Here is an 11,855-nt window from a genome sequence, read left to right as displayed (position 1 = left end):
GTTCAGACTCGGATCGCAAACATGCGTAGGATAAACAATAGAAAGACATTGTAATACAGTAACCGATGTGGGTACAAAATAGCACAAGATCGTAGTCAACAATGTCGTGAGACCATACGTCCTTCTCCGCCACCCTACCACAGCTTTCCAAGGATGCTCCCCCTCGCAGCCGTATTCGCGCCGCCAAGAAGCATCCCCACTCCCTCCTGTATCGCCACGCTGACTGGCCTGATCGGAGCCGAGTCAAACACGTGCGGGCACGGTTGCGGAAGCGGCGACGGCGCGAGGCGGGGGTGCTCCAGCTCGCGCTCGTAGCGCGACGATTGTCGCGGTGACCGGCTGAGCGCGCTATATTGTGGCTCGTCGAAGGCCGCTCGGGCAGCGCGGAGGCGCGTGAGGATCTGCATAAAGGGTACAACGTTGATAAATTGATCTTTTCTTCTCTCTCGAAAGACCGCTGCGGCTGACCTGTTCGTAGAGTGCGATCTCTCCGTCCAGGTGGTCCTTTGCTAGCGTCTGGAAGTCCTCCACCTTCTGCATGTGGTAGATGTCCATTTCTGCCATCGTGGTGTTGAGCACGGTCTCGCAGCGTGCCGCCATTTCTTCATCTTCCTGCATGCCATCAGTCAGCATCAGTCCTCGTCTTTTCTCAGAACCAAAAGAAGTCTCGCCTTGCCCTCTTGTATCGCCTCCTGGTATCTGGATAGGGTAGATTGATGGGTGTCGATTACTGCCTGTGACATGCGCTGAGTCGAATAGCAATCGTTGCGGTTATTTCGTAGCTCACCGCATGAATGGTGTCTGGATGTGATACATTCTTCAATGCCTCGTGGGTAGCTAACTGCGTCCTCCGTGCCTTGACATTCGCACAGATGTCAGGTGGTGGAGAATCAACACATAACAAGGAACGCCTGCCGCCACTCACATGGTCATCGTACATGTCAGCCACGCTCTGCAGCGATTCCGCCGTCTTCTGCATCGCCTTTGTCAACCTCAGACATTCTTCCACACGGTCAGCAGCGTCTCATGTATCCAAAATTGTGCATCTCACCTGTGCAATTCTCGCGCCAACACCAGGCACCGTCTTCATTCATGTGTCCCTTGCACTTCGAGCTATCCTGCTCGTCACTCTCGTCATCGCTCGCACTGGACGCCGACGCGAGGGGTTTTGATGTGATGAGCGAAAGTAGCGAGTAGGAGAGTAGTCGTTCGGCCTTCGACATCTCTACGAACCAATGAGCAGCAATCCTCCCACCAGGAAGGTTTCTCTCACCTACTCTCGCTTCACGGACCTTACCAAAGATGCCTCTCAGCCACTGCACGCCCTTCCCGACCGCCCGTGTATGCTGCACGAATCTCTCAACGGCCTCCGAGGCATCCTCCGCATCAACGTTAAATGCAGGATGGTAGATCTGCGCGTAGAATGTGGGCCCCTTGGGAGGCAGCGCGAGATAGCGCGGCAGCTGTTTTTTCCACTCCTGCACGACACATTCCATGACCTCGTAGAATGCTGGGGCTAACATGCACGCACCGCCTCGCTCTCGCAACCAAGGAAGAACGTCAGCACCTCCGCGTACCGAGCGATCGGGTGCCGCACGACACGATTGATGTATCGTTCGAGGTCCCCTCGCCTCGCCTCGACGAACTCATCATTGAACCGGCCGGCATACTGCTTCTCGGGCAGGGGAGGCAGGGCGATCCCAGGCAGCCCCCGCGTTAGCGCTGTATGCAGCACAACAAAGTGCGAGAACCGTCGCTGAACGGTGATGCTAGTCGGCGCGTCCGGTGTGTCGTCCTCCTCGTCATCGTCCGCAGCAAGCATGGAGGCGGAGCGGAAGTGGGTCGAGTGCTCTGGCTCGAACAAGGACGTCAGCGTGTATATCGTGAATGGCCCTGTGAGCACTGAGCTCCTCTTCGAGGGAGAATGCACCAAGACGCGGAACGCGGGGATCTTGCTCTTCCATGCAGGGCCTGCGTCGACGAAGTGCCTCTCTGTCTCTCCTGACCTTTGTGGTTGTCCGATGTCATCTTCGTTGATGCTTTGCTCTGAGGCTTCTCTGCCATGCCTGAATGGCAGTGTCGTTTCCTCCTCGCCTGTGCCTTGCAACACCCATTCCTCTGCGCCGCTCGTGACGAAACTTGAGAACCGGTTGAGACTCCTGCCTCCTAAAAGGCTCCTCCGAAAACTGGGGAACCACTCGCCTGTTGTTTGCGGAACCAACGGTAATGCCTGAGACCCTTGCGAAGGCGATCCTCGTGGCGTGATGGAAGATCCTGAGGCTTCCTTTCTGCTCCGCGTCCGAGTATGCGACAAAGGCACCGCATATCCAGGAAGACGAGCGAAATCTGCGGTGAACTAGAGATGGACATAGAAGCCACACGACATGAGATTCTGCTAGCACACCTCTAACAAACAGAACGCGGAATTCACAGTGTAAAATGTGTGGGGCAGGAGCCCAATCTCTCCTTCATGCCCCTGCTCGCGCTCTTCCCTGCACTTGACAATCTTCACGAGACTCCAGCCATCACCCACATCTTCCTTTAGCACCTCCAGCTCATCGCCCGGGGCGACGCACGTCAGCTCCCTAAACTCCGGCTTGCCATCAAAGACAAAGAGCGCGCGTGCGGGACAGCCTGGCCCGTAATCCTCCTCCTCCTCATCGCTATCATCCGGCTCTTCATCGGAGAGAGACTTGAGCTTGGGAGCAGCACCGTTGCGAGTGGCATTCTCAGACTGCAGAGATAGGGAGCCTGTCCACGCCGCAGAGCTGTTGACGCCAGAGTCAAACTCCGTGTCTATATGTGTCTGCGGGCGAGCCAGAGATTGTGGAGTGGGAAGCAGGAAAGCGGGCTTTGCTATCGCCGCGTCCGAGGACATTGAAGGAGGGACCACGGGTTCAGACATCCCGCGCAGAACAGCACCGGACGTTCAAAACCTTAGTGTACTTATTATGCAGCAGATTGAGAAAACGCAAATTAGCTAGCTATCCTTTGGCTCAATTGGATGTTGCAGCGAGGAAGACTGAGGCTAAGTAGCTAGAGTTCGCCGGAGCAGGAAGGCGGCGGCAAGATCATGATTATCTCGCCCCCATGCGTACACGGTCTCGTGACCGCGACGCGCTAAACAGACGCCCGCCTCCTACAAAGGGTCACCCTCGACGCGTCGAAAGCTTCAGCTTGGACATTACACATGAAAAGCGAACATGGACTTTGAACGTCATCGATCATCGTTAAAGAAACTGGAAATACACGTTCTTCGATGGCTACGCGCCTCAAATCGCTGCATTGAGCTCGGGCTTGATAACATATCATAGGCGTATCAGTTAGGGTTTCAATGGTACACTCATGCTTCAAGAACGTACAATGCAGTCATCTTCTGTACCAAAGTACCCAATTTGGCTCGACCATGGCTAGAGGCGGTATCCTACAGAACGACGCTCTCCGCGAGATAGTCAGTCCTCCAAATCCGGGAAGCCTATCGACTTATATCCAGTCCAGAAAGGCATTCCCTGGCGATGGAAGTTAGTCTTCTCAATATCGTTTAGACGCTGCATGTCCTCGTCCGTAAGGTCGATGATCTTTGCATTTGCGAGGATGCGCTCGGGCGTCACTGACTTAGGGACCACTGCAACGTGTATTCACTCATGAGCATTCTGAACAGCAAATCATGTGGATGAGCGTACCAGTAACACCGGGTCTGTTTGCATGGAATGAAATCAGGACGGTAGACGGGGCGACGCCGTGAGCGGTAGCAATTTCTTGGATGACGGAGTTCGCCGCGAGCGGCGCGTTATCCGAGCCTAGGGGCGAGTATGCCGTTATCGATATGCCCTTTGACCAGCAGTACTGTGTGAGCTCTTCCTGCTTGCAGGACCTGCAATATCTTCGGCATCAGTATGCCAATCCAGCCGATTCACGTCAAGAAACGCACGGGTGGCTCTCGATCTGATTCACTGCAGGAACCACATCTGCGACTTTGAGCAGATCCTCCATGTACTTCAGCGACACGTTCGACACGCCGATGGCCCTGACCTTGTCCGGGTGCGCCTTGTAGATCTTCTCCATCTTCTTCCACGTATCGATCCAGGAGACCTCGTGGTCGGGTTTGCCGTCCTTCATCGGGCATGGCCAATGCATTAGCCCTGCAGTCACGGAAAATGATGAGCGATCCGTGCAACTCCTGATCTATTGACACGGTGCCATACAAAGGTCAAGGTAAGGCGTGTCGAGCTGCGTGAGGGAGTACTCGAGAGCCTTCTCAGGGTCTCTATGGTTGGAGTTTGCGAGCTTGGTCGTTAGGAAGATTTCCTCACGACGCACGCCCGACGCTTTGATACCGATACCAACTTCCTTCTCGTTGGCTAAGCTCAGGAGACTGGTAAGCCCTTCACCCGAACTTAGAGACAGGCTGGGCACTCGCCGTATGCTGTAGCAGTGTCAATGTGCCTGTAGCCATCTTTGAGCGCAATCTCAACGGCCTTCTCGACGAGCCCCGGTGCAGACTTCCACGTCCCTAACCAAAACCGTTTTGTCTCAGTCATACAACTACTATTTGAGACGGACATGAAGACGTACCGAGCCCAAGCGTGGGCATCAAAGCGCCAGTGTTCAGCTTCACGTATTTCGTGGCCGGCATCGTATAAGTCTACACCTTCGCAGGAAAAAGCTTCAGAGCAGTGCAAGAGGGATACCAGGAACGCCCGGGCGAAAATTCTAGCTCCGAGATATATAAATCTGAGTGCGTGCGCTCAGCGGAAAGCGGCACCCCGTATCCGCGTATCGCTCGATGAGTAACGGGCCCTGGGGGTTGATGGAGCACTAATTTTCTGCAGCAGTTAGTAACTATACCGGTTGTCATTCTCATCCTCTCAAAGGCATTTTCGTCCAACGATCCACACGTCGTACCATCCGTTCAGTCGATACGGGTGTCAAAGCGACTGGCTTGCTACTCCTTCTATCTAGTCATGGACTTGCCCAAGCTTTTCTTGTCCCAATCTAAACGAGATTCGCATTGAAATTTGACACACATGCTCGGAGCATATATAGCCATGAGGCATTCGAAAGTCAAGAATTATAGCGATGACGAACGTCCGAAGCTGCCAGTGACGAAGATAGTGTCCTACATGTAATCAGGCACTACCTGTGTCCTCGTATTGCCTCGACAAAGATACAGAAGTAACTCCGAAGTACTGCCGAATAGATGTCGAGGGGACGCTGGCGTGAAGACGCTTGGCAGATGGTCCACAGCGTAGCTTTACGAGTACAAATATGAGCGCAATGCATTCGCCAAACGTATACAAAATCAAGTGCAAGAGAATGATCGATCGACGACCGCTCGACATGCCAAGGTGTAATAGATCGTGACAGCCAGACTCGCCGTGAATCTCGGGGATAAGGCGAGAGACACGGACAAACCATTGACTGGACGACCCCGCAACTAGCTTGAGGCATGAGTGTTAGCGCGTCGGACGACACATAATCCATAACACAAGCGAGTCTGAACGGAAAAAAGCAACGAAGTCTGCGTTGTAAAGACGTGAGAAAAGCTCTGCAGAGACAGACGGACCACTCACCACTCATATGAAGAGGTGAACTATTACATTCCACCCTATAAGAGAGAAAGTGCTGCATGAGAAGCTCACAGAGCAGAAGAAACAATGTACTTCCGGTTCTCACTAGTCAAAATTTTCAGGTATCGTCGCAATCAAAGCAACCTAGCAGTACAAGATAATAGGAGACCGTGATACACGTACCGATATACTGACGCCTTGCAACATCTATTCGTCAGTGTCCATATGCTCATCTTCGCTGTCGCTGATGATGAGTACGTTACAATCCTGTGGCGTCTCAGGCCATCTTGATTTCCACGTCTGCGCGGCACTGAAGCGAGCTGACGATGCCACCGGTAAGGAAGCCATGCTTGCTGCATCCGCCTCATCCATCACTCTGTTCGGTCATTCAGTCGGTTGCCAAAACACGCGCACGCGATCCAGGACTTGCTAACCTTCTCTGTTCGCGGATCTTACGCCGGATGTTCTTTTTCTCCAGCTCCGAACGTGCATTGCTCAGTTCTGCCATCAGAGTCTTGATCTCAGCGATACGCTGCTCTAGACGCATGAGTTTTGCAGCGGGTGTCATGTCTTCCATCGGTGGAGCAGCCTTCGGCTGCGGCGGTTGTGGAGGCAGGGGTTGCTCGACTGTGCGAATGCTTTCCGTAATGAAAACAACTGCTAGCTCGTCGAGGTTGACAGTATCACCACCGGCAGTCGAAGAGGTCACTGCGCTCATCGTGGCACTCTGCATGACTTTCGTTGCGACTTCGAAAGCTGGCGTAGCTGATCGACTCTTGCTGGCTGCTCGAGATGGAACAGAGCCATCACGCGGAGAGATGGCTGAAGACGAGCCAGCGCCGGATGCAGAAGCAGCATTTCCTGTGGTGCTCGTACCGATCCACGTACTGCGTGCAACCTCTGCTTCAGTAGGACTAGCCCTTCCCGAAAGAGGCGCCGCGATCACCGCTGAACCAAGCGGAGCATCTGCAAGATTCTTCCTGCTCCGTATCACGGCACGCCGAAGAGCTTGGACAGACTTCTGAGCGTCAGTCATACTTGTCATTCCATGACTGTCGGAAGAATCCTCCGTAGACTTGACAACAAGTAACGGCGACACACTTCGACTTCTGCTTGCAGGTTCTGCCTTCAACCTCGCGATGCGCTCCTTGATCTCTCTCTGCCGGGGGGACAATGAGGATTTGCTGGGCGCTGGACAGTTCGGCTGCTCCGGACCGATTAAAGGTTCATTGTCAATCGGAGATGCCTTCGCATTTTGTGAATCGCTGACTGCAGAGGAAGCACTGCAGGATGGGCTAGCCGACCCAGAAAGCGGTCGAGACTCAGAAAGTACCGATGAGTTTGCAGTGTTGGGCGGATGAGATGGGCATGGTGGAAGTGGTTGCAACGCGGAGACATCCGGTGATGAATGAGAAACCGCAGGCACAAATGAAACAGAAGGCAAGTCTGACGATTGCGGAGGAGCTGGAGCAGTGAACAGAACAGCAACAGGGGAAGAGAGAAGCGTGGGCGCTGCTTTAGGTTGTGAATGAGGGGTAGAGGCTGTGGCAACAAAAGCAGAGGGCAAAATGGGTGGAGCAGAAGATTCAACAGTTGAGGAAATTGACGCACTCAGACCCGGCGGTACCCTCGCACACGCTTTCGATTTCGATGCAGGCAGATCATGGGGTACTGACGCTGCATCAGCCGACGTCTGCTGTCGATTCTCAACGGAAACACATGATTGTGCGGCTAGCTTGTCGCGTCGAGACATTACTGAATGCGAAGTCACCGACATCGATGCGAGAGAAAGGGCATCTTTCGCCATGGACGCTTGCAAAACCGAAGGAGCTTTCGTGACCACTCGTGGCTGTGATCCCGATACAGCAGGAGTAGCCTTTGTCGATACTGTGGGTTGTGGGATGGACACAGGAGAAGAAACCTTCGTCGCTACTAGCTCTTCCCCATCAAACGTGCCGGAGACAGATTTGGTCGCGGAAAGTGGCGCTACAGGCAGCAATGCTTCGGTGGGAGTGATAGGCGAGATCACCATGGGCTGTGGCGAAGCTGCCCGCGAAGATGCGATGGAACTGCCATCTTCCGTTTTCATGTCAGAAAATCTATCCGAGAGAGCTGATTCTTGTGCGAGTTTTTGGGCTTGTGACTGGTACCCTTCGTCGCTGAGCTCGATGTCCATCGCTTGTTCCTCTTCATTGTCCCGGTCCACGGAAGAGTCAGAATAGGCCATCTCGACCATGTCATTCCATTCATCTGGATCGTCACCGCGAATGGAATATGACACAGACGGAGCCGGCGATCGTGATGCAACCTCGCTTCGCGGAGAAGCAGGCTTTGACTTCGACTTGAATAATGCCACCCAAAGTGCCTCCTCCTCCTCCTTCAATTTCTGCATCGACAACGCAGGAGGCTGCAACACGGCATCCACAGCCTTCTTCTTCCCTTGACGTTTGTTCTGATTTTTCTTCTTCCCGCCTTGGCCAGGTGCCCCAGTCTGAGACGCAGCAGAGCTGGGCTGCTGAGACACGTCATATTCTGTAATCTCGCCTTCCTCCAAGTCCGGAATATACCACCACGCGAAAATGTGTTCCTTGCTATCGCCTGACAAGCGAGGACTATGGAAAGCAGCTTGCGCCGTGGCGGCATCGGGAAACTCCACCAGAGCTTTCCCAACTTTGGCATCGAGATCAAAGCGGAAAGTTTCTGAGAACTGCTTTCCCCAGGACACCACAAATTTAGGGATCCGATGTTTTTTGGGCGAAATTTTCAGCACAACAGTGCGAAGTGGATCAGGAGGATGTGACACGAGCTGGCTACCGGGCGGAAGCGGGTAGAGCCCATGTTCACCTTCGCAACCCTTAGCAGGAGTCTGCCCAATCGATTTCTTCACAATGGTGGGCTTCCTGGGCGGAGCGGCCATAGGTGCGTCATGAAGCAAGGAACCCAGTGGGTATTCTATACAAGAATGGTCAAGGAGGCTTGGGAGAAAACCGTCTGGAAGAGAAGGGGAGAGTGGAAGAGGGGAGGTTTGTGTGTATGCTGTTGAGGGGGCAGGATGATAGCGAGGAGCTGGTGGTGGCATTTGATAGGAAAGGCTGTCAGGCTGGTCATGCATTCCGAAACTATGTGGAAAAAAAGAAGGGTTGAGTGGCAGCGTTGGAGGCAATGATCCTGCGCCCATAGGCATATACTTGGACGGTGGTCCGGCATAGCTCGAAGATGATGCAGAGAAGGAGAAAGGGATTTCTGGGAAAGAAACGGGGGGACCATAGGGATCATATGGAGTCGCCGGTAGTGGCGGGGATGCAGACCGCACAGGAGGTATAGGGCCCATCTGAGCCTTCCGTTGCTTTGACCTGTTATACTTGGGCCGTAGAGGAGCCTGTACGACTTCTGGCATCTGAGCCGCTTCTCGTTCACGCTTTCTTCTCTTGCTGCGTCGTGCTTTGCTTTCTATCCGCTGCTGACCGACGGTTTGCGACGTATTCTTCCGTTTACGCTTTTGACTAGGTGCCAAGCCCGGCATTCCATCTAGTAGTGGTCACGCCAACATATTAAAAAAGCACATATCGTCCATGCGTACCATTCACGAGGTTCGTGTAGGACCGCTCATTCCATTGCGTCTCCCAGTCCTGGGCACCGCCTTGCGTATCGGCGTCCAGTCTTCCGTCGAATTCACTGAGGTGGTACTCTACAAATGCTGCGTCCTCGTCATCTGAGAGCACAATAGGGGATCCAGCTGAACCGAAAGCATGCACGGTCATGCTAAGAGAAAAGGAGCAGATGTAGGATCACACAGTTGTGCTGAAGAGAGAGGTACAAAGTCAAGACCAAAAGACCCAGACGCAGTGCCTTCGCGGATCACGCATACAGACTCCGACGACATGCCAAAAATGGAAACTAGACTCTGACCCAGAACCTATTCGTGTAACATCCGACCAGCCTGCTCACACATATTTGAGAATACATTCAAGTTCAGATCCTGCAGGAGCCGGGCCTACATCTAGTCAAGGAACGAACAACAAGACTGATGCAGAGACGCCGATGCAGACAATTCTACCTGGGCCACGATTCAAAGGGCAGCTCATGCTCAGCAACCCGCACATGTAACAACGATATTGGAAGTAGACCTCTTCGCCAGAGCAACTCTATTTCGCTTGTGCTGCTTCCTCTCGCTGTATGAGCCCGACGCCAACGATCACACCGTCTGCGAGAATATCCGCCGCTTTCCGGCCTTCGTGAGCCTGGTGCTCGGCCTTCCTCACAAACTCTGCTTTGATCGCCTTCGCTCGCGCGATCTGTGCCGATGAGGCGTAAGCATCAGATGTCGTCAACCATCTCATTTGAAGAGAGTGGAAGGATAGCACACCTCATTAGTATGGTGCAAGCATTCTAGGTAGTCTTCCGCCTGAGGTTTGCATTGGCTTGGCACATCAGTTTTGGCATAGCACTGGTAACAAGCGGTCAGACACAAAATGATAGAGAATGAATTTTTCGACTTACCTTAGAGAACTCCTGCCAGTAGGCGAAACAACGGGGAATGCCTTCAAGGTTATATCTCGTTCAGCAATGAAGGACGCGAGTCACTGGAAGCATACCTCCGTTGTAGCTGTAGCCGGACTTTACACGCGAAATATGAGAAGAATAGCATCAAAAGATGTTGTACGAACGTACTGCCATCGTACAAAGACTCGGTCGGAGTGTGTTGTTGCGGCCTCGAGGATTAACGCCGACTTCAAGCTTGTGATGGCGTGACTGTGAGACGACACGTCATGTCACAGGGTGACTCCAACTCCAAGCCCGCTTCCTGGCCCGCGGATCTCCAAGTTCGGAATCTCTAAGTTCACCGCCTCAAGCTACTAGCGTGTCAGCCGCGACATCTCTGCATTTTGACCTCCTACCACCATCTTCACGAGCCAGGGGTTAGGGAGCACTCTCTGAACTGATTGTGATTTGCGACTATGGCAGAGCAAGCCGAGCTCGCTTTCGTGAAGTCATTCGCGAGCAACCTCTCGTCGCAACCAGTTATATACGCGGATGATTTCCAGGAACCACCAGAGAAGTCTTTGAAGAAGATACCTGTGCTACCTGTGCGCTATTTCATTTTTTTCAGCTTGAGATCCTCGCTGATTGTCTTGAAAACTACAGGTTGAGGTGCCACCGCCTCCAGAGTCAAAGGCTCCAGTTGCTGCTCCTATAGGTCAGTCGATTTAAATCGGCATTACAAGACACGTTACATAACACGTGTACTGCAGGTTCTCTTAGTATCACGTTCAAATCTATCAAACCTGCTAAGACGTACAATCTAACTGTGCAATCCACCGACACGATCTCCGACATCAAGTCCCAGCTAGCGGCAGAGCCAGGCGCTCCTCCTGCGGACGTACAACGTCTTCTGCTCAAGGGGAAGGCCTTCGCGGACGGGAAGCTGCTGCAGGAGTACAGTGTCAAGGATGGAGACATCATCAATCTGATTATTAAGCCTGGCTTCGACTGGGATCCCTCAAAGGTCCCTGCACCGTCGTCGCCAAGGATTGCAGAAGGCAATATCGTCCTTCTCCCTGAGCCGGCGCAGCACAAGACACGGATGGGCCACGGACGCATTCCATCTGTAGTGCTCTCGCCATCTCCATCCATCTCCCCCTCACCGGGCGAGACATTGGTCGATATACCCCTCATTCTGGACACCTCTAATTCACCTTCATCACCTCAATCTCCGAGGATTAACACGTCTTACTATGCGACGATCTCTCAGCCGACTTTCTGGGAACATATACAGAAATTCCTTGAGTAAGTGGTCCCTCTCTGATCACCTCGCTTCTCAGTTGCAACTACCGCGCAATTGGCCATCTGATGACGATATGTTTGTCACAGATCGGAGTTCCCAAATAACATGGATGCGGCGACCGCATGGGAGAACTTCTTCTGCGCGAGCAAGGGAGAGCTGAGTGCATCTGAGATTGCGAAGATCCGCGACCATGTTGGTATGATTGGGATGGCAGGAACCTAAGTGCAGATCGGGCTGTGGTATGTTGGGACTTTGTTGCACTGGGTCGGTTCCGTGGCGATATCCTCAGCTTCATTTTCTTTGGCGGCTTTTCAACTGAACGTGTAACGTCTGCTCTGGATATTTATGATGCCATTGGTCTCTATCTACTCAACAAGTTCATCTCGCTGTTCTTCCATTCGAATTGGACTTGGTATCGGAGTTTGTGGATAGCTTGGTTCGAGTCAGCGAACTTTAGCCGATAAAATGGGGAGTACATCGAAGCTGTGGCCAGCGTGCTC

At 53.1% G+C, this 11,855-nt stretch overlaps 5 protein-coding genes across 5 annotated transcripts; 1 reads left to right on the top strand and 4 right to left on the bottom strand.

Moving 5' to 3' along the window:
* Positions 1–134: 134 nt before the first annotated feature.
* Positions 135–2,878, bottom strand: LAESUDRAFT_739345 (uncharacterized protein; the record flags this gene model as incomplete). Its single annotated transcript, XM_040910999.1, has 9 exons — positions 135–401; positions 469–612; positions 672–734; positions 788–856; positions 926–1,002; positions 1,052–1,225; positions 1,274–1,478; positions 1,532–2,356; positions 2,405–2,878. 9 exons carry the CDS (start codon positions 2,876–2,878, stop codon positions 135–137), a joined length of 2,298 nt encoding a protein of 765 aa, XP_040758791.1.
* A 574-nt stretch (positions 2,879–3,452) lies between these two features.
* On the bottom strand, positions 3,453–4,636 carry LAESUDRAFT_739344 (Aldo/keto reductase; the record flags this gene model as incomplete). Its single annotated transcript, XM_040910998.1, has 6 exons — positions 3,453–3,625; positions 3,684–3,874; positions 3,932–4,142; positions 4,206–4,361; positions 4,421–4,513; positions 4,576–4,636. 6 exons carry the CDS (start codon positions 4,634–4,636, stop codon positions 3,453–3,455), a joined length of 885 nt encoding a protein of 294 aa, XP_040758790.1.
* A 1,020-nt stretch (positions 4,637–5,656) lies between these two features.
* Positions 5,657–9,425, bottom strand: LAESUDRAFT_497505 (uncharacterized protein). The gene is made up of 4 exons (XM_040902693.1): positions 9,151–9,425; positions 7,182–9,098; positions 6,005–7,082; positions 5,657–5,946 (listed from the first exon to the last, which is right to left on the bottom strand). Exons 1-4 carry the CDS (start codon positions 9,329–9,331, stop codon positions 5,778–5,780), a joined length of 3,345 nt encoding a protein of 1,114 aa, XP_040758789.1. The 5' UTR covers positions 9,332–9,425; the 3' UTR covers positions 5,657–5,777.
* A 28-nt stretch (positions 9,426–9,453) lies between these two features.
* On the bottom strand, positions 9,454–10,247 carry LAESUDRAFT_745573 (uncharacterized protein; the record flags this gene model as incomplete). The annotated part of the gene is made up of 5 exons (XM_040911379.1): positions 9,454–9,865; positions 9,937–10,017; positions 10,071–10,111; positions 10,166–10,187; positions 10,242–10,247. 5 exons carry the CDS (start codon positions 10,245–10,247, stop codon positions 9,716–9,718), a joined length of 300 nt encoding a protein of 99 aa, XP_040758788.1. The 3' UTR covers positions 9,454–9,715.
* Positions 10,248–10,402: 155 nt separating this feature from the next.
* LAESUDRAFT_731634 (ubiquitin-domain-containing protein) lies at positions 10,403–11,700 on the top strand. Its single transcript, XM_040910082.1, has 4 exons — positions 10,403–10,657; positions 10,716–10,767; positions 10,823–11,357; positions 11,442–11,700. The coding sequence occupies exons 1-4, from the start codon at positions 10,529–10,531 to the stop codon at positions 11,575–11,577; spliced, it is 852 nt and encodes a 283-aa protein (XP_040758787.1). The 5' UTR covers positions 10,403–10,528; the 3' UTR covers positions 11,578–11,700.
* The last annotated feature ends 155 nt before the right edge of the window (positions 11,701–11,855 follow it).

This window comes from Laetiporus sulphureus, assembly GCF_001632365.1.
Source record: "Laetiporus sulphureus 93-53 unplaced genomic scaffold LAESUscaffold_67, whole genome shotgun sequence".
In the NCBI taxonomy this organism is placed as follows: domain Eukaryota; kingdom Fungi; phylum Basidiomycota; class Agaricomycetes; order Polyporales; family Laetiporaceae; genus Laetiporus; species Laetiporus sulphureus.
This window is presented reverse-complemented; position numbering and strand designations above follow the sequence as displayed.